The following is a 22,692-nucleotide window of genomic DNA, read 5'->3' as shown; positions in this document are numbered from 1 at the left end:
CACCGCATTCTCTACCAGAATGTTGGCGGGCCCTCTGTGATGTCATCACCGCATTCTCTACCAGAAAGTTGGTGGGCCCTCTGTGATGTCAAGTAGGTTGATACATTGCTATGTTTTCATTTATTAAACCCTTTTACAAATATCTCCACTGTGACATGACGACGACGTGAGGAGCTCTTTCTAGCCATGACGACGACGTGAGGAGCTCTTTCTAGCCATGACGACGACGTGAGGAGCTCTTTCTAGCCATGACGATGACGTGAGGAGCTCTTTCTAGCCATGACGATGACGTGAGGAGCTCTTTCTAGCCATGACGACGACGTGAGGAGCTCTTTCTAGCCATGACGACGACGTGAGGAGCTCTTTCTAGCCATGACGACGACGTGAGGAGCTCTTTCTAGCCATGACGACGACGTGAGGAGCTCTTTCTAGCCATGACGACGTGAGGAGCGTTTTGTAGCCTCGACGACGTGAGGAGCGTTTTGTAGCCTCGACGACGTGAGGAGCGTTTTGTAGCCATGACGACGTGAGGAGCGTTTTGTAGCCACGACGACGTGAGGAGTGTTTTGTAGCCTCGACGACGTGAGGAGCGTTTTGTAGCCATGACGACGTGAGGAGCGTTTTGTAGCCATGACGACGTGAGGAGCGTTTTGTAGCCATGACGACGTGAGGAGCGTTTTGTAGCCATGACGACGTGAGGAGCGTTTTGTAGCCACGACGAAAGATTTCAAAAGATGCATACCTCCTTTTACTAACTTTAAAGCATTTGTTTCAGTTTGTATCTTTCACTTTGCGTTGATTGGAACCGATTAGTGGTCATTTTGTGATAACTACACTGATTAAAATTTTGTAAAAATGTTATGTTTATTTAAACCTTCTTCGGGTTGAAACATTTTTTTTCTTCCTTCGAAACATTAACAATTCCAAATGTCATTTAAAACGTTTCCACCCATAGGGTCCTCTGGGTCGAGGTATGGGGTGGGGGAGGAGGGGGGTGAGACAGGCATAAAACGTTTCCACCCATAGGGTCCTCTGGGTCGAGGTATGGGGTGGGGGAGGAGGGGGGTGAGACAGGCATAAAACGTTTACACCCATAGGGCCCTCTGCTTGTCAGGGGTCGAGGTATGGGCTGGGGGAGGAGGGGGGGGGGTGAGACAGGCAGATCAGATGTAGACGCTGTTACTCTTCCATATGGGAATATTTCACATCACCATTGTGTTGTACAGAGATGAATGCAGGGGGAGACCCATTTGAGCTGATTTTATGACCCATTTTTAGAGGGAGAGAAATCCCACTAAAGTGAAAAACAAGGGAGAGAAATCCCTGACTCAGTCACAGCTGGGCAGAACAAGCCATGCCTTTGGGGCTGAGGATTGGGGGGGGCTCAGATTGCATGTGTTTAATCCTCCCAGAACTTCAGAGAGAGGGAATCCAAGACAGAAATCACCACAACAATCCCCCAAAAGCCAACTTGCAGGGCGGTCAATCAGAGGTTATCACTGATAATAACATGAATACTACACAACAACAACAAAAACGACATATTAGCAAGTTTTCAAAAACTGGAAGCCTGGAGCAGGGAAGGGTGGGTGAGAACAAACCAATAGCTGGCCACCTTGACTATTTACATTGACCCCCTTCTTTTGTTTTTACACTGCTCGCTGTTTATCATCTACGCAGTCACTTTTCAAATTACCTCGACTAACCTGTACCCCCAGGTACCTCGACTAACCTGTACCCCAGGTACCTCGACTAACCTGTACCCCAGGTACCTCGACTAACCTGTACCCCAGCACAATGACTCGGTACCGGTACCCCCTGTATATAGTCTTGTTGTCGTTGTCGTTGTTATTATTATTATTATTATTGTCATTTTCTTGTGTCACTTTCTGATTACATTTTTTGGATTACTTTAGATTATTTATTCAATATTTAGCAAACTATTTCTTGAACTGCATTGTTGGTTAATTAAAGGCTTGTAAGTAAGTCATTTCACAGTAAGGTCTACACCTGACAAATAACATTTGATTTGGAGAGGGCGGGGTGGGTGAGCTGCCATTTGCATGGCTCTGTATGGTGAGCTCCGTAAGGGTTAGGGCTTTGGGCTGTGTTCAAAATGGCACCCTATTCCCTATATAGTGCACTACTTTTGACCAGGGCCCATAAGCCAGGCCCATGAGGTTACTGGTCTAAAGTAGTGCACGATGTAGAGAATAGACTTCCGTTTGGGACACCTCCTAGAGGGGATTAGGCAACATATGGTGGAACCAAACAGCGGGGTGTTTAGAAGTAAATAAAAACATGTTTTCATTCAGGGACCAGTGTGTGTGTGTGTGTGTGTGTGTGTGTGTGTGTGTGTGTGTGTGTGTGTGTGTACTTAGTTCAGTTGGCACTCTGCCATTTGTCGATGGACCACTGCTGCTCTCAAAGATATAAATCTGTGCGTGTCTCTGAGATTGTCATTATTCCTTAAAAAGGGCGACTGCACTTCCTTATTTCGGCGGCCTCATTTTGAAGATGGGCTAAAACTGCTTCTCCAATAGAAATCTCAGATCACTCTTGTAGGCGATGTCATGGCGACGTTGGCCAGCTAAGCGTACGCGTAGAAACACGTCGTCGTGACTATCGGTTGTCTGGCGCCAAACTGCAGCTCTGGGTTTAGAAACTGAATGAACATTAAGAAATGCTTAGCAGCAGCAGCAGCAGCAGCAGCAAGGCCCCCCCCCCCACCCCCCCACCCCCATCGATGCCACAATGAACCAACTTCTCTGTTTTTAAACGGCTTAAGGGGCAGTTGACCTTTAACCTTGTCCATGAGGTTTGTGTCAACTAAAGAACGTGCCAACTGAAATCTCACACAGACACACACACACACACACACACACTAGAACATAGAACCCAGGGCTCTAAAGTGCGACCAATGTGGTCGCATCAAAATATTTTGCTGTGCGACCATTAGTTTTATTTTTGGAGCCCTGTGAGCCAAAACAAATCTAGTACTGATAAAGCGTCGTTGTACCGTTGTTTCCCCGGTGTCCTGGAGAAAGTAGTGAGTGCAGATTCAATAGCGCCATTGGTTGGACCATTACTACAGCGGTTTCCTTCCCTTAGTACAGGCTCACCATTACTAGAGCGGTTTCCTTCCCTTAGTACAGGCTCACCATTACTACAACGACTTCCTTCCCTTAGTACAGGCTCACCATTACTACAACGACCTCCTTCCCTTAGTACAGGCTCACCATTACTACAACGACTTCCTTCCCTTAGTACAGGCTCACCATTACTACAACAACTTCCTTCTATAGATCTGACCCATAGCACAGGCTCACCATTACTACAGCGACTTCCTTCCCTTAGTACAGGCTCACCATTACTACAGAGACTTCCTCCCTTAGTACAGGCTCACCATTAATACAGCGACTTCCTTCCCTTAGTACAGGCTCACCATTACTACAACGACCTCCTCCCTTAGTACAGGCTCACCATTAATACAGTGACTTCCTTCCCTTAGCACAGGCTCACCATTACTAGAGCGACTTCCTTCCCTTAGTACAGGCTCACCATTAATACAGCGACTTCCTTCCCTTAGTACAGGCTCACCATTACTACAGAGACTTCCTCCCTTAGTACAGGCTCACCATTACTACAGAGACTTCCTCCCTTAGTACAGGCTCACCATTACTACAGAGACTTCCTCCCTTAGTACAGGCTCACCATTACTACAGAGACTTCCTCCCTTAGTACAGGCTCACCATTAATACAGCGACTTCCTTCCCTTAGTACAGGCTCACCATTACTACAACGACCTCCTCCCTTAGTACAGGCTCACCATTAATACAGCGACTTCCTTCCCTTAGTACAGGCTCACCATTACTACAGAGACTTCCTCCCTTAGTACAGGCTCACCATTAATACAGCGACTTCCTTCCCTTAGTACAGGCTCACCATTACTACAACGACCTCCTCCCTTAGTACAGGCTCACCATTAATACAGCGACTTCCTTCCCTTAGTACAGGCTCACCATTACTACAACGACCTCCTCCCTTAGTACAGGCTCACCATTACTAGAACGGCTTCCTTCCCTTAGCACAGGCTCACCATTAATACAGCGACTTCCTTCCCTTAGCACAGGCTCACCATTACTAGAGCGACTTCCTTCCCTTAGTACAGGCTCACCATTACTACAACAACTTCCTTCTATAGATCTGACCCATAGCACATTTTTTTCTTCCAATAGCGGATCAGCCAGGAACCAGATTTGACATTCATAAACATTGCCGTGGGCCGTTCTAAAACGACTTGTTATTTTGATGTTAACAAACTGGTAACTTTAACCACTATATTCACACGTCTGGAAGCAGAGAAGGAAAGGACAGGGGGAATCTCCTTCAGGAAGTCGACGATCACACGAATGAATGAACCACAGATCTCTTGCACGACATCGTCACAAACCTGACTTTTTTTTTTTTTTTACAGTGTTACAATGTTCAATGTAATGCATCTCAATAGGAAAAATAGTGATTTTACACAATGTAGAAACCTAATATCTATGACAGCTTTTATAAATCAACTAAAAAATGTCTTCAGTGTTACATTTCAGTTTCTCGGGCATACCATGTGCTTCAAAAGCAGCTAGAATTCATATGGGCCCCAATACAGGCTGTATATCAGTCAATTTATACAATCTTAACCTCATGTGGTGCTCCTAACTTATTTTTATTTATTTTTTTTAACTTAGGAGCACCACTTGCTATAAATTAGAGGCCTGGGTGCACCTTAGGTACGGAGCGTTGACTGAAATCACACCAACAGACAGTGTGATCAGACAGAGGAATAAAGGGACACTGAACGTTAAGTTGCTCTTCTACCTGTGAAGTAAGACACTAATAAACAAAATGTGATTATTACAGTTATATACTTTGTTATTTTTTTTTTTTTTTTTTTTTTTTTTTTTTTTTTTTTACCTTTATTTAGCCAGGCAAGTCAGTTAAGAACAAATTCTTATATATACACACATACCAATGTTGTGAAGTTACAACCCCCCCCCCCATTGATCCAAACCTAGCCCATAGGGCACAGGGTGGTGGCAGTCAAGGCCCTGGGTTCCACAAATAACACCAGATAAGGTTAAGTTGGTTAGACTCATTAGGTTGAGTTGGTTAGACTCATTAGGTTGAGTTGGTTAGACTCATTAGGTTGAGTTGGTTAGACTCATTAGGTTGAGTTGGTTAGACTCATTAGGTTGAGTTGGTTAGACTCATTAGGTTGAGTTGGTTAGACTCATTAGGTTGAGTTGGTTAGACTCATTAGGTTGAGTTGGTTAGACTCATTAGGTTGAGTTGGTTAGACTCATTAGGTTGAGTTGGTTAGACTCATTAGGTTGAGTTGGTTAGACTCATTAGGTTGAGTTGGTTAGACTCATTAGGTTGAGTTGGTCAGACTCATTAGGTTGAGTTGGTCAGACTCATTAGGTTGAGTTGGTCAGACTCATTAGGTTGAGTTGGTCAGACTCATTAGGTTGAGTTGGTCAGACTCATTAGGTTGAGTTGGTCAGACTCATTAGGTTGAGTTGGTCAGACTCATTAGGTTGAGTTGGTCAGACTCATTAGGTTGAGTTGGTCAGACTCATTAGGTTGAGTTGGTCAGACTCATTAGGTTACGTTGGTCAGACTCATTGGGTTACGTTGGTCAGACTCATTAGGTTACGTTGGTCAGACTCATTAGGTTACGTTGGTCAGACTCATTAGGTTACGTTGGTCAGACTCATTAGGTAACGTTGGTCAGACTCATTAGGTTACGTTGGTCAGACTCATTAGGTTACGTTGGTCAGACTCATTAGGTTACGTTGGTCAGACTCATTAGGTTACGTTGGTCAGACTCATTAGGTTACGTTGGTCAGACTCATTAGGTTACGTTGGTCAGACTCATTAGGTTACGTTGGTCAGACTCATTAGGTTACGTTGGTTAGACTCATTAGGTTAAGTTAGACTCATTAGGTTACGTTGGTCAGACTCATTAGGTTACGTTGGTCAGACTCATTAGGTTACGTTGGTCAGACTCATTAGGTTACGTTGGTTAGACTCATTAGGTTACGTTGGTTAGACTCATTAGGTTACGTTGGTTAGACTCATTAGGTTACGTTGGTTAGACTCATTAGGTTACGTTGGTTAGACTCATTAGGTTAAGTTAGACTCATTAGGTTACGTTGGTTAGACTCATTAGGTTAAGTTAGACTCATTAGGTTACGTTGGTTAGACTCATTAGGTTACGTTGGTTAGACTCATTAGGTTACGTTGGTTAGACTCATTAGGTTACGTTGGTCAGACTAACTGGATCCACAAAAGGGTTAATGTCCTGTAGTTTGAAACAATCCTCTTACCTGGCAAATGGAATGTAAGAGATGCTGTACCTGAAAGAGAAAACAAGAAAAACAGACTGAGTATAAACACCATACAGGTGAACCATCCAAGTATAGTACATTATCAGGTAGCGTAATATTATACAGGTACATTATCAGGTAACCTATATCATAATATACAGGTATAGTATCAGGTAGCCTATATTATAACATACAGGTATACTATCAGGTAACCTATATTATAATATATTATAATATACAGGTATACTATATTATACAGGTATACTATCAGGTAACCTATATTATAATATACAGGTATAGTATCAGGTAGCCTATATTATAACATACAGGTATACTATCAGGTAACCTATATTATAATATACAGGTATAATATATTATAATATACAGGTATACTATTTATACAGGTATACTTTCAGGTAACCTATATTATAATATACAGGTATAATATATTATAATATACAGGTATACTATATTATACAGGTATACTATCAGGTAACCTATATTATAATATACAGGTATAGTATCAGGTAACCTATATTATAATATACAGGTATAGTATCAGGTAACCTATATTATAGGCCTAGGCTCATGGAGTGCAAGTGAGGATACCCGAGGTAGGATAACAAAGACTTAACAACGTGCTGCTGCTCCCGAGACCAGCAAGTCAATCTGGAGACCGATTGAGTTAGTCTGTAATAATCCATGTTAACGTCATCGCTACATTTATCCAGAAGTGTGATCAGTATTATACAGATTATGTTGTGAAGCATGACGAGAGGAATTTAAAAATCGGCATGAAAATGTTAGAAAATTAATCTTCCATAAATGGGAGTCTTTCCTGTGACATAGATAAAATAGGTGGAGTCAATGTAAATATTATATCCATATAAACTCAGCAAAAACAAAAAGAAATGTCCTCTCAATGTCAACTGCGTTTATTTTCAGCAAACTTAACACGTGTAAATATTTATATGAACATAACAAGATTCAACAACTGAGACATAAACTGAACAAGTTCCACAGACGTGTGACTAACAGTGTTTAAACGATGTAAGCTGTTAGTGTCTTAACGACCGTTCCACAGGTGCATGTTCATTAATTGTTTATGGTTCATTGAACAAGCATGGGAAACCGTGTTTAAACGAAGATCTGTGAAGTTATTTTGATTTTTTGTCCCTGAACAAAGGGGGGGTCAAAATCAAAAGTAACAGTCAGTATCTGGTGTGGCCACCAGCTGCATTAAGTACTGCAGTGCATCTCCTCGTCATGGACTGCACCAGATTTGACAGTTCTTGCTGTGAGATGTTACCCCACTCTTCCACCAAGGCACCTGCAAGTTCCCGGACATTTCTGGGGGGGAATGGCCCTAGCCCTCACCCTCCGACCCAACAGGTCCCAGACGTGCTCAATGGGATTGAGATCCGGGCTCTTTGCTGGCCATGGCAGAACACTGACATTCCTGTCTGCAGGAAATCACGTACAGAACGAACAGTATGGCTGGTGGCATTGTCATGCTGGAGGGTCATGTCAGGATGAGCCTGCAGGAAGGGTACCACATGAGGGAGGAGGATGTCTTCCCTGTAACGCACAGTGATGAGATTGCCTGCAATGACAACAAGCTCAGTCCGATGATGCTGTGACACACCGCCCCAGATCATGACGGACTCTCCACCTCCAAATCGATCCCGCTCCAGAGTACAGGCCTCGGTGTAACGCTTATTCCATCGACCATAAACGCAAATCCGATCATCACCCCTGGTGAGACAAAACCGCGTCTCGTCAGTGAAGAGCACTTGCCGCCAGTCCTGTCTGGTCCAGCGACGGTGGGTCTGTGCCCATAAGCGACGTTGTTGCCAGTGATGTCTGGTGAGGACCTGCCTTACAACAGGCCTACAAGCCCTCAGTCCAGCCTCTCTCAGCCTATTGCGGACAGTCTGAGCACTGAGAGCTGAGAGACTATACAACACAGCGAGTGTCTGTCCAGCTGACAGACTATACAACACAGCGAGTGTCTGTCCAGCTGACAGACTATACAACACAGCGAGTGTCTGTCCAGCTGAGAGAGACTATACAACACAGCGAGTGTCTGTCCAGCTGAGAGACTATACAACACAGCGAGTGTCTGTCCAGCTGACAGACTATACAACACAGCGAGTGTCTGTCCAGCTGACAGACTATACAACACAGCGAGTGTCTGTCCAGCTGACAGACTATACAACACAGTGAGTGTCCAGCTGACAGACATACACAACACAGTGAGTGTCCAGCTGACAGACTATACAACACAGTGAGTGTCCAGCTGACAGACATACACAACACAGTGAGTGTCCAGCTGACAGACTATACAACACAGTGAGTGTCCAGCTGACAGACATACACAACACAGTGAGTGTCCAGCTGAGAGACTATACAACGACATCCTAATCAGAGTAGTATTGAGAAGACCATACATCTAATGAAGTATAAGAGCTCTGTCCATCTATCCCCATCTCCTCCTGATAAGAATATCACAGCATATACTATAATAACAGTGTTTCATCTATAAAAAATGATTTTGGTCTGTAAACAAAACAAAACATTCTTACGATGGCCAAATTGAACATAAAATCGTCGATGAAACTGTAGGATGTAGGCGGAGTTAGAGAAATAAGATAGTAACAGCTGGTCTTCTACTTTGTAGTGGCTGAGCTCAACTCAAAAAAGGATAACAGTCAATGATCCAGGGCAGCCAGGTGGTATCCAGGGCAGCCAGGTGGCATCCAGGGCAGTCAGGTGGCATCCAGGGCAGTCAGGTGGCATCCAGGGCAGTCAGGTGGCATCCAGGGCAGTCAGGTGGCATCCAGGGCAGTCAGGTGGCATCCAGGGCAGTCAGGTGGCATCCAGGGCAGTCAGGTGGCATCCAGGGCAGTCAGGTGGCATCCAGGGCAGTCAGGTGGCATCCAGGGCAGTCAGGTGGCATCCAGGGCAGTCAGGTGGTATCCAGGGCAGTCAGGTGGTATCCAGGGCAGTCAGGTGGTATCCAGGGCAGTCAGGTGGTATCCAGGGCAGTCAGGTGGTATCCAGGGCAGTCAGGTGGTATCCAGGGCAGTCAGGTGGTATCCAGGGCAGTCAGGTGGTATCCAGGGCAGTCAGGTGGTAAAGGACTAATAGAATACAGGTGTGTGGGGATGTTATGACATCATGCAAATGTACTAAGGCATTTGGCCGTAAACACCCCCCCCCCCCCCCCCCAAACAAAAGAGCCATGCCTTGTGGCATATATAGTAATACGAGCAACAACAACAAAAAATATACATCGCCATTCGTAACGTCCGATTGAAACGACATACACGGATTGAATCTAGGCCTAAATTGCACTGTAAGTGGAGTGTTTACCTACCATGTCATAGCCAAGAACTGTAGAATGTAAGTGGAGTGTTTACCTACCATGTCATAGCCAAGAACTGTAGAATGCAGAAGATGATGGCCAACCCCTTCTTTCCCCACTACAGAGAACAGAGAGAACTGTGTTGTAAATTTGTTATAGCGCATTAGGCCAGTGTGTCGTCCCCCCCCCCCCCCCCCAACTCAGTCCTGGGGTTCCCCAAGGAGTGCACATTTTGGGGGGGGGGGGTAGTAGTACTACACAGATGATTTAAATAAATCAATTCATCGTCGAGCTTTAATTTACAAGCATTTCGCTACACTACGCTACACTGCATTAACATCTGTTAACCACGTGTATGTGACAAATACAATTTGATTTGGATCAGCTGTGTAGTGCTACGGCAACAACAAATAATATATATATATATATATAAACACATTTCTGCCCCCCAGTGGGGACCCCTAAAAATGAGTTTGGGGAAACGCTGCCATAAGGTCACGATGTAGGCTACTGTTTCAGAGGCTTTCAGATACTTACCCAGAAAACTGCACAAAGAGTCAAAATGAGACAGAGCTGGAGGCAGAAAGAGGAAAAAATAAATTAAAACAACTTTAAAAAAATATTGATTAAATTAATGAATTATCTGATTAATCTTCTGTGGAGGGATTTACTTCAGATTACCACTCAGCTTTGTGCCTTAAAGGCAGATTAACTTTAAAAGATTGAAATCCGCTTTAGTGAAAACGCCGCCCCCAAAAAAAGATGCAATGTAATATTTAACAGACACATTGTTGTTGTGTCATTTAAAATAATATTTATCAATTCATTTTTGACAAATACAGACTAACTTAAGAAATGCCTAGCGCTTAGCAACATCGATCCAGCCACATCCCTCAGTTATGGGACTACTTGCAATGATTGTGATACGTGTGGTTGTTTAACTTACATTAGTTGACTAGGACGTTAGAGTACAGTAGGTAGTTACCAGCATAACACAGGTGGCTATCAGTCTGGTGGGCTCAAACATTCTCCTGGTTGTTTAATTTACATTAGTTGACTAGGACGTTAGAGTACAGTAGGTAGTTACCAGCATAACACAGGTGGCTATCAGTCTGGTGGGCTCAAACATTCTCCTGGTTGTTTAATTTACATTAGTTGACTAGGACGTTAGAGTACAGTAGGTAGTTACCAGCATAACACAGGTGGCTATCAGTCTGGTGGGCTCAAACATTCTCCTGGTTGTTTAATTTACATTAGTTGACTAGGACGTTAGAGTACAGTAGGTAGTTACCAGCATAACACAGGTGGCTATCAGTCTGGTGGGCTCAAACATTCTCCTGGTTGTTTAATTTACATTAGTTGACTAGGACGTTAGAGTACGGTAGGTAGTTACCAGCATAACACAGGTGGCTATCAGTCTGGTGGGCTCAAACATTCTCCTGGTTGTTTAATTTACATTAGTTGACTAGGACGTTAGAGTACAGTAGGTAGTTACCAGCATAACACAGGTGGCTATCAGTCTGGTGGGCTCAAACATTCTCCTGGTTGTTTAATTTACATTAGTTGACTAGGACGTTAGAGTACAGTAGGTAGTTACCAGCATAACACAGGTGGCTATCAGTCTGGTGGGCTCAAACATTCTCCTCAGCTGCTTCAGAGGTCCCATCAGGAAACAGGTGCTGTAGACACACGAAGGGAAAACACACCGAGTTTTAAAAAAATAATTTTTTATCGTAGAAATAATGTCACATGGATTTGAATATCTATGATTTATAAAAGTTGTAAAAACGACTACGTACTGATCAAAAGAGCCTGGGGAAATTAAAAAAAACATTTTGTTGTTGCAGATATTAAAATTGATATGAGAGACCTTGACAAAGATAAAATAGACCAGCACAAATAACACCTTCTCATTTCAAATGAGGGTTTCTGTGGCTGGCATTATATAATAAGCCATGTATACTGGAAAAAAATATATCTAAAAAACACGCAAACATGCAACCACAAATGATACCGAGTTACAGCTCATAGGAGGAAATTAGTCAATTTAAATACATTAATTAGGCCCTAATCTATGGATTTCACATGACTAGGTAGGGGAGTAGACATGGTTGGCCCAGCCACTGGGGAGCCAGCCACAGCCACTGGGGAGCCAGGCCCAGCCACTTAGAATGAGTTTTTCCCCACAAAAATACTCCTCAGTTTCATCAGCTGTCTGGGTGGCTGGTCTCAGACGATCCCGCAGGTAAAGAAGCCGTTGGTGGAGAATGGGCAGTCTCTGTACTGGGATCAGTTTATACACTGGCCACCGTCACACTCTCTTTTCGAGGTCAGGAGACTAACGTCTATCTCATAATGCTACATCATCACTAACAGATACACAACGTATATATATATACACGGTTTGTTTGTTTGTTTGTTTGTTTGTTTGTTTGTTTGTTTGTTTGTTTGTTTGTTTGTTTGTTTGTGTGTGTGTGTGAGTGAGTGAGTGAGAGAGAGAGAGACATTCCAGGGTCGTTTAATTAAGTTTCAGGAAAATACGAATCACAGACGCATTTTGTTCTTATGATTAACTTGATCAAAATGTATTAATTTTCTAATAAAGTTCAACACATTTTTTGAATTACGTTTTAATGTCTGGATTCCGTGATTCTGTCTGCAACACAGGTCTTACCAGAGCCCTGCTGGTAGGCCTAGGATATTTATATACCCTCACACAGTACCAGTCAACAGTTGACACCTAAACCTACTCATTCAGGGGTTTTTCTTTATTTTTACTATTTTCTACATTGTAGAATAATATCGAACATCAAAACTATGAAATAACACATATGGAATCATGTAGTAACCAAAATAATGTTAAACAAAATCTAAATATTTGTTAGATTATGTTGAAGTCAGAAGTTGACACACACTGAGGTTGGAGTCATTAAAACTCTTTTTTTCTTCCACTCCACAAATGTCTTGTCAACAAACTATAGTTTTGGCAAGTCGGTTAGGACATCTACGCTGTGCATGACACAAGTCATTTTTCCTTGAAAATAAAAAGAGAGCCGCACACTCTAGGAGCTCAGATGCAAAAATTGAATTTCTAACATTTCGACAGCCAAGCTGTCTTCATCAGGGTATAAGGGTACAATAAATTGTTTCACTTATAATTCACTGTATCACAATTCCAGTGGGTCAAAAGTTTACATACACTACATTGACTGTGCCTTTAAAAAACTTGGAAAATTCCAGAAAATTATGTCATGGATTTAGAAGCTTCTGATAGGCTAATTGACACCATTTGAGTCAATTGGAGGTGTACCTATGGATGTATTTCAAGGCCTACCTTCAAACTCTGTGCCTCTTTGCTTGACATCATGGGATAATCAAAAGAAATCAGCTAAGACCAGAGAAAATAAATTGTAGACCTCCACAAGTCTGGTTCATCCTTGGGAGCACTTTCAAAATGCCTGAAGGTACCACGTTCATCTGTACAAACAATAGTACGCAAGTATAAACACCATGGGACCACGCAGCTGTCATAATGCTCAGGAATTAGACACATTCTGTCTCCTAGAGATGAACGTACTTTTGTGCGAAAAGTGCAAATCAATCCCAGAACAACAGCAAAGGACCTTGTGAAGATGCTGGTGGAAACAGGTACAAAAGTATCTATATCCACAGTAAAACAAGTCCTATATCGACATAACCTGAAAGGCTGCTCAGCAAGGAAGAAGCCACTGCTCCAAAACTGCCATAGAAAAGCCAGACTGTGGTTTGAAACTGCACATGGGGACAAAGATTGTACTTTTTAGAGAAATGTCCTCTGGTCTGATGAAACAAAAATAGAACTGTTTAGCCATAATGACCATCGTTATGTTTGGAGGATAAAGAGGGAGGCTTGCAAGCCGAAGAACACCATCCCAACAGGGAAGCACAGGAGTGGCAGCATCATGTTGTGGGGGTGCTTTGCTGTAGGAGGGACTGGTGCACTTCATAAAATAGATTGCATCATGAGGAAAGAAAATTATGTGGATATATTGAAGCAACATCTCAAGACAGGAAGTTAAAACTTGGTCACAAATGGGTCTTCCAAATGGACAATGACCCCAATACATCCAAAGTTGTGGCAAAATGGCTTAAGGACAACAAAGTCAAGGTATTGGATTGGCCATCATAAAGCCCTGACCTCAATCCCATAGATAATGTGTGGGCAGAATTGAAAAAGCGTGTGCGAGCAAGGAGGCCTACAAACCTGACTCAGTTACACCAGCTCTGTCAGGAGGAATGGGCCAAAATTCACCCAACTTATTGTGGGAAGCTTGTGGAAGGTTACCTGAAACATTTGACCCAAGTTAATCAATTTAAAAAGGCAATACTACCAAATACTAATTGAGTGCATGGAAATGTCTGACCCACTGGGAATGTGACAAAATAAATAAATTGTTCTCTACTATTATTCTGATATTTAAATTACTTAAATAAAGTGGTGATCCTAACTGACCAAAGACAGGGAATTTTTACTAGGATTAAACATCAGGAATTGTGAAAAACTGAGTATAAATGTATTCAGCTAAGGTTTATGTAAACTTCTGATTTCAACTGTATACGTGTCATGACGTTGCCCTCTTTGGGTACAGCGAGCACCCTCCCCCTCTCTCTGCACCATCTCCCTCTCTCTCTTCCCCCGACACCAGGCTCTGTTAGGCAGGTCATAAATTCCTGGAGGAGATTCTTCCTCATGGCCAGACAGTATAGAGAGAGAGAGTGAGTTTTCATAGAGGAAGGAACCTCACAGAACTTGAGAACTGAAAAATATTAATGTTCTGGAGAAAGTATACACGGTCGGTGAAGTAGCCAGCTAAGAACTGGTCCGTTTGGTACAATTTGGTGAAACTCATGAGACATAATACAGCCACATTACCATAACCCGGTTTATACAAGAGTCTCAGTTTTGAGGCTTGCATCTAATTGTTGTATAAAATTAATGAGTAAAGATGAAACTATGCAAAAAATATTTAATGTGATTTTAAACTGTTTAATGAAGGAAACTCCAATTCCCTTTGGAGTTGAATTAAATCATAGGCCCACCCCATGAGCACAGACATTGATCTGGCGTCGTGGGACAGCCCCTTTCTGCTCTTCCAAATATTCCCACCGTGGGAATTTATCTTCAGACCATGCTTCTCTCAATTATGAGCGGGCTAAGGTTAAAGTAGAGACCAAGCTTACCTCAATTACGAGAGGGCTAAGGTTTGAGCCCATTGCTGAATTCTTAACCATACCACGTGGTTCAACTCTGAGATTATCGAACCGACAGAATAAGAACAAGTCTTTGATATTAATTACTTGTCTGCAGCTAGGAATTCGGTATCATTGAACGCGAAGACCGACAACCGCCGAAACACCTATTCTATAACAACATCGCTGAATGTTACTCTGAACTATCTATTCTAACCACGGCAGAGAGAGAGAGAGAGAGAGAGAGAGAGGGCGGACAAACTCTCCAACAGAAACAAACTTTCCAACAGAGATCACGACGACAAACTGAGCGTAAATATATATATATTGATTGCAATTATTCCCGAATGACTGAGCATTCATGTGCAAAGGATTAGCATTTCAATTGTTATAATTATCAACTTTGTCGTGTCTCATCTCAGTCGACCCACACTTCCCTTTTGTCCACCAAGCCGCCATGCCGGTTTTGCCCCACTAGGGCACATTCCCCTATCATTTCTTGTAACCATATTTACTTGTTTGTTTGTGTGCATTTCTGTGATTGATTATTTAGTTAGTAATTAAATGATTTAAGACAATTGATGTATGGATGACTCATAGTGAAGACTGAGTTCGTGCAGATAACCAACAATTTACGCCGTTTGGAATGAGACTAACGTGAGGCAAAATAATAATTCATTAATTAGAAGACTAATTGATCAGATATTAAAATATCTGAAAGTTATATTAGGAAAATTATAACTTTGTAATCTGAATATTTTCCTTGGTGGCCCGACTTCCTAGTTAATTACAGTTGCATGATTAAGTTTGTTTAAATCACATAATAATAATTACAGAGAATTTATTTGAAAAATAGGTCTTCAGTTTAATGATGCCAAAGACAGGACACATGTATTTGTATAATGGTTTTATAGGGACCGGCTGGTGGGCCTTGGTATAGATTATGCAACATGAAACGCATGGTTACTTATACACCTGCCTACCTGAATATACGACCTCAAATTAAAATATGACGGTCTGAGCACTTCAAGTTACTGTGTGGACAAAAGCCCTTGTCTGCATTACAAATGGAACACTATTCCCTACGTAGTGTACAATAGGCCCTAGTCAAAAGTAGTGCACTACATAGGGAATAAGGTGCCATTTGGGGGAAAAGGCCCAGTGTAAACATGACACTACTGTTTGTGGTTCAGAACAGTAACCAGGAGTTAGGACACACTGAACCAGTTTCTTTCTTTCGCTGTGGGAACACAGGACGACACAAAGAGATGTCACAGTTCACCGTCCGGTAGGAAAATGATAGCGTGTCAAAAGACAGCCACACAAGGTTGTGACGACGCGACACCTGTCTGTGATAACCAATCAAATTCATTTCAGCAAGTAGAAACACACTGGCATGGAAACACTCCCAAATAAGGAGAGAAAAAAAATAAAGAGAGAGAGGAGGAACCAGGCAAGAAGTGTTGGTCCCATGTTTCATGAGTTGAATCACAAAAAGCTTATTTCTCTCAACTTTTGAACACAAATATGTTTACATCCCTGTTTTGTGAGCATTTCTCCTTTGCCAAGACAATCCATCCACCTGACAAGTGTGGCATATCAATAAGCTGATTAACCAGCATGATCATTACACAGGTGCACCTTGTGCTGGGGACAAGAAAAAAGGCACTCTAAAATGTGCAGTTTGGTCACAACAACACAATGCCACAGATGTCTCAAGTTGAGGGAGCATGCAATTGGCATGCTGACTGCAGGAATATCCTGACGAATATTTCTGTCTGTAATTGAGTTTTTCCTCACAAAAGGGCTCTTTCTGATTGGCTAGGCCTGGCTCCCCAGTGGGTGTGCCTGGCTGCCAAGTGGGTGGTCCCCATGGCTACACCCCTGCCAGTCATGTAAAATCCATAGATTAGGGCCTAAAACTTAAAGAGAGAGGGTACCTCATGATAAAATGTAGACCACACGATCTACCAATCAATCTCCTTTATGCTGAGTGCCAAGCAAGGCATTGGGTCCCATTTTTAGAGTCATATATATATATATATATATATACACATACTCGAATCTTGGAGAGAGTCACGTGTAATGCATTTATCTGACAGCTCAAGCCGCTCTTGATTCTTAGATGGAGAACTAAACCCTCTTGATTCCTAGATAGAGAACTAAACCCAACAGACCTGTTCCATCATCAGGAATTCAATCAAAAGACATTACTGAACTGTGCAAAAACGTCCTGAACCATAGAAACCCTATACCACAATGAATCATAGACAGCTGTACATTGTGTCCAAAGCAACTTACTTACAGTACAGTGAGTGCATGGGGACAAAAAAAATGGTGTGTGTGTGATCCCTGTGGGAAATGAACCTATGACCTTGGTGCTTGTTAGTGTCTTACCTGCTGAACCACACAGGACTACTACACCAAGCTCAATGGGGAACCCGTCCACCGTGCTTCTGTTCTATCTCAACATTTAAAACAACTACTGCATAGTATGACAGACAAACCAAGTGGTCTTACTGACACCTGAAACATAGAAATAGAACCGCTGGGAACAGGGAAAGAATTCTGAATCTAGAACAGAAGTCTAATTCTAGAACAGGGACAGAATTCTAATTCTAGAACAGGGACAGAATTATAATTCTAGAACAGGGACAGAAGTCTAATTCTAGAACAGGGACAGAAGTCTAATTCTAGAACAGGGAAAGAATTCTAATTCTAAATTCCGTGACTTGGAACAGCCCTCGACAATGAACTGAAATGAGACTTTGGCAGCTACTTTACGGACTGCTACTGAGCACACTCCAAGCTGAGCGACGGGGACAGGAGATCAATAATTGATAGGTCATTTGTAAAGTGTGGACAAAAAAAAGGTCAGGCTCCCCATCAATCACGTTAGCGGAGTAGTATTTACCATTCACATCGACACACAGGTGTTAGAAAACACCAACAACTCCATGTGTCTGTAAATGGATAGGAGGGAACTTACAGTGAAATAACCTCACAATAAATTAGAATTGAAGTGTAATGTAATTTTAAAAATGTAAAAAGTATGAAATAAGTATGCATTTAGTATAGCTTAATTCCTGAATTTCTTGTACTGGAAATAGCTTTGTCGCTAGCTCTGGTAGTAACAACGGTATTGGTAGCAGACCATGAACAAAATGAGTGACTAGACTCACCTGGAGAGTGCAGCAAGGTTACCTAGTGTGTAGAACACAGCAAACAGCTTGGTGCCGTTGGGTAAGAACAGCAGTGCAGTGCCCTTGTTAAAACACACAAAAATGAAATTATTACTACGTCCATCTAGGCATCATCCTACCATCAGTTTGTATGAGCAGTCTGATCAGCTATAAAACTCCTGGAAGACAAGAGGAGAGGTACGCTAGATCAATGTTACCTGGAATTAGGCTATTGGGTAAATAAATATCAGGGAAGTCTAATCATTTAAAATTATAATATTTGTATTGCTTTTGTTGTTTATTTTGAACAAGAACGATCTGTGGGCCTAAGGAAAAGGGTTCCCTGAAATGTTACACGTACAATGTTACATGATCGCCACCTAGTGGTGAAACACCATATCACTTTCTACACATGGACATGCTGGTTCAGAAAAACAGGATCTTTGACTCATTTAGCAATTAATTTTTTTTAAAGTTGATCATATAGTCCAGGGCTCTCCAACCCTGTTCCTGGAGAGGGACCCTCCTGTAGGTTTATATCAGGGCTCTCCAACCCTGTTCCTGGAGAGGGACCCTCCTGTAGGAACAGGGTTGGAGAGCCCTGATGTAAACCTACAGGAGGGTACCTCTCCAGGAACAGGGTTGGAGAGCCCTGATATAAACCTACAGGAGGGTTCCTCTCCAGGAACAGGGTTGGAGAGCCCTGATATAAACCTACAGGAGGGTACCTCTCCAGGAACAGGGTTGGAGAGCCCTGATGTAAACCTACAGGAGGGTCCCTCTCCAGGAACAGGGTTGGAGAGCCCTGATGTAAACCTACAGGAGGGTTCCTCTCCAGGAACAGGGTTGGAGAGCCCTGATGTAAACCTACAGGAGGGTACCTCTCCAGGAACAGGGTTGGAGAGCCCTGATGTAAACCTACAGGAGGGTACCTCTCCAGGAACAGGGTTGGAGAGCCCTGATGTAAACCTACAGGAGGGTTCCTCTCCAGGAACAGGGTTGGAGAGCCCTGCTGCAGGCTATTAGATAAAGGCTCTGTTCTTGTGGAATTAACCCATGGTGTTTAACACCAACCTGACCTGATCCATCTCCTAATGAAAGACTAATGGTGAATACAGATACATGATTCATGTTAGAACATTCCTGAACTAGTAGAATCAATGATGAACAAAAGGGAAATATATATATATATTAGAACAGGGATAGAGATATATATATATATATATGGCCTCTTATGAATGGCTGTTACCAGTTTTGTTAACACGGTGTGAATAATCAGTCTCCAGAGTTGTTATCAGTACAATCCTTCTGTAGGCCAGCCCATAACCACACTAACAGAGGAGACAACTGTTCTGTAGGCAGGCCAGCCCATAACCACACTAACAGAGGGGTAAGTTGCAGATACAGTGTGGGCAGCACTGTCCACTGTGAGTAAGGTTTTACTTTCGTTTCTCTGACACAGAGACTGAATTCATGGACCTACTCACATGGGGGTGAGATCACCCACAGAAATAAGAAAAGGTAAACAAATCACGTCAACCAGCTGTCCAAACAACGGTGGGAATGGACTCTAGAACAAGCTCCAGGTTAACTTGGTTGGACAAGGAAATGCTGAATAACCTTATGGCTTGATAGAGGACACTGCTGTGGTTTACTGTAGAGTACAGTCATCACTGGTATCATGATGTGGTTTACTGTAGAGTACAGTCATCACTGGTATCATGATGTGGTTTACTGCAGAGTACAGTCATCACTGGTATCATGCTGTGGTTTACTGTAGAGTACAGTCATCACTGGTATCATGATGTGGTTTACTGTAGAGTACAGTCATCACTGGTATCATGATGTGGTTTACTGCAGAGTACAGTCATCACTGGTATCATGCTGTGGTTTACTGCAGAGTACAGTCATCACTGGTATCATGATGTGGTTTACTGCAGAGTACAGTCATCACTGGTATCATGCTGTGGTTTACTGCAGAGTACAGTCATCACTGGTATCATGATGTGGACAGATACTTGTTTGTTGAGGTGGATGGCAGAAGTAGAATACTGTAGTGTGCACGAGGAAGAAAATCTGATAAGAAAGTGCTTTGTGGACGGAAACAGCCGTGGGCATTGGAAGGGAAAGGGGGGGGGGGGGGGGGAATGTGCAACCAAACATTACAGAAAGTGAAACAATAATAACTATTTTCTAGAACAAAGTTGCTTTACTAAAAAAAAAATGTCAACAACACACAAACTCACGAAACTAGCGCCGTGGTTCAGACAGACAAGCCAGGAGGGCCTGTAAAACAGTCTCAGAGTAGTATTGATCTCTGATCAGTTTGGCCTTTTAGATTAGAATTTATGCGGTTATATGGACGGGGGGGGGGGGGGCTCCTATAGGCTGGTTAGCTGACGTCGTCACCAAAATGATGCGTGCCAAAGCGGCAGAAGACCGTGTGTGTTGTTATGGTTCCGGATGGCCAGATAGCTAGCAACAATAACAAAGACGCTGTCATGTTGGGAATGGTAAGTGATCTCCTTCCAGCTAGTCTTGTTCTTGATGCCATGTCTTGTTTTGAATGATGTCACGTCTAAGCTAATATGGCTAAAAATTAGCTAGCTAGTCAACTACTGTAACAATGTATTTGTTAAAGACAAGTAGTCATTGTCTAACTTTATGTTTTCAATAAAAACATTAGAAATTAAATAGTTTAAATTGGGGGCGGCAGATAGCCTAGTGGTTAGAGCGTTGGACTAGTAAACGGAAAGTTGATGGATCGAATCCCCGAGCTGACAAGGTTAAAGATCTGTCGTTCTGCCCCTGAACAAGGCAGCTAACCCACTGTTCCTAGGCCGTCATTGACTGATTTGCTTAGTTAAACAAATAAAAAAAATATACCATCAATAATCTAAGCCAAACCCCTGTCTCTTTTGTCCCACGCATCAGTTTTGTTGCTAAACAACCAACCCATCTACAGGTCTATAGAGTACAGGCCAGGTCAAAAATTGTGCACTATATTAGGGAAAAGGGCACCGTTACAGACTCACAGTAACACTGAAATCTCACCAGTATGGAGCACAGGATGCCTGACGCGAAGCATATGACGAACCACTTCACCCGGGTGCTGTAGCTGAGCGTCGAGGCATCCAGAACCTGAGGAGAGAACAATGGCAGGATGTCACAAGACAAGACGGGCAACGACCCAAAGCACAGACCCAGGGTCTCTCTTCCTACTGATTGTTCTACCATGCTGACCAGTGGCAAAGGAGATAAAGTTAGTTAAAGTAAGGGCCATTTTTGTACACACAAAAACATCCAATTACACAAACAGTTACACAAAAACAACATAGTTAAAAAACAAACAAGGGTCGTAGGTTAATTTCTATGACACCAGCGCTAATCAATATTTGTTTCAAGACATCGGATAACACAAGACAGGAAAAGGAAAGCTGTGGTTTTAATGTAAATCAGTGGAGTAGCATTGTTTTTTGAACCAATGTACTGTTTTTGAAGTGTGCATTACTAGTAAGGGGAAATAAACACAATGTCTGCACGTCTTCAACTAAGTGTATCACTAAGTGAATGAATTAGATACAGCCGGTCTTCTTGTGGACGAAAACCAGTGTTCCAACACAAACCTTACCTCATCTGATCCACCATCTCCTTATGAAAGCATGTAAAGGAGCAGTGATGCATACAAATACACAGGATTAACGAGAAGACATTATTAGTTGTCAAAGCCACACAATTCATTAAGATCTCTAAGGTCAAACCTCTAGTTTTCACCTGAGCAGCATCGGCGCATGCGCGGCTTTACTCCTACTACCTAGTCACCAAACTATTTCAGCACAGTCGACATACACTCAACATAATGTGTATCAATTATGACAAGGTATAGTGTTAGTTTAAATACTCGTGGCGACTAAGAACAAGAAAAGTATGCCTTTTATATCGTCCACGGAAATACACCGCTCGACTCATATGTCAAAGCCAATGTTTCGCATTTAGCAAGTTAGATAGCTAGCAAGCTAATGTAAACTTAGATAAAGTACAACAACATGCTGTGTTACCTGCGCCGTGAGCCCTGCTTCCTCGTTGTCTTCTCGTCCCCCTATCATACTACGAAGCTTGTCCATCGTTGACAATAAATATGTATAAGTGTATTATATTGTTTGGAGCTAAATGAGATAGCTAACTAACTTCCGGAGACTTCCCGATTGGGCGTGTCTATGTGTTACCACCTGACAGGAAGCGCGTCCAGCAAAACAGACCGGTTCTTATTTTACCGCAGTGAGCCTTACCAGTCTTGGTTTTATTGTCTATATGCTGTCACGAAAAGTGGCCTCTGCATTTTACACTGATCCAAGACTGGCAGTGGTGAATCGGAAACGTGAAAGTGACATCGTTGCGACGTCCAATTCTGACGTCTGCCTGTTTAAGTTGACGTTTAAATCCGTAGGGAAAGAGTTACGGGACCGGGACATATTTTTTTTTTCACGCCACTTCGATGAAGAGTGATTTTCGTAGCACGTTATTAGATAATTTT

General features: G+C 42.6%; 1 protein-coding gene across 2 annotated transcripts in view; it reads right to left on the bottom strand.

Annotated features, from left to right (window-relative positions):
* Window positions 1-22,522, bottom strand: part of LOC139377001 (vesicle transport protein SFT2A-like) — a 29,844-nt gene extending 7,322 nt beyond the window's left edge. The window contains exons 1-8 of one of the 2 annotated variants that reach the window (XM_071120051.1): window positions 22,378-22,422; window positions 22,217-22,345; window positions 21,213-21,299; window positions 18,159-18,241; window positions 11,345-11,426; window positions 10,285-10,320; window positions 9,807-9,865; window positions 6,381-6,410 (exon numbers count right to left, since the gene is read on the bottom strand). In XM_071120051.1, the coding sequence (XP_070976152.1) occupies window positions 6,381-6,410; window positions 9,807-9,865; window positions 10,285-10,320; window positions 11,345-11,426; window positions 18,159-18,241; window positions 21,213-21,299; window positions 22,217-22,282 (443 nt within the window). In that variant the 5' untranslated portion in view covers window positions 22,283-22,345; window positions 22,378-22,422. Of the gene's footprint in view, window positions 1-6,380; window positions 6,411-9,806; window positions 9,866-10,284; window positions 10,321-11,344; window positions 11,427-18,158; window positions 18,242-21,212; window positions 21,300-22,216 lie in introns of both variants that reach the window. The other variant, XM_071120050.1, reaches the window with a different exon arrangement.
* Window positions 22,523-22,692: the final 170 nt, after the last annotated feature.

This window comes from Oncorhynchus clarkii, chromosome 20 (genome assembly GCF_045791955.1).
Source record: "Oncorhynchus clarkii lewisi isolate Uvic-CL-2024 chromosome 20, UVic_Ocla_1.0, whole genome shotgun sequence".
Taxonomy (NCBI): Eukaryota; Metazoa; Chordata; class Actinopteri; order Salmoniformes; family Salmonidae; genus Oncorhynchus; species Oncorhynchus clarkii.
This window is presented reverse-complemented; position numbering and strand designations above follow the sequence as displayed.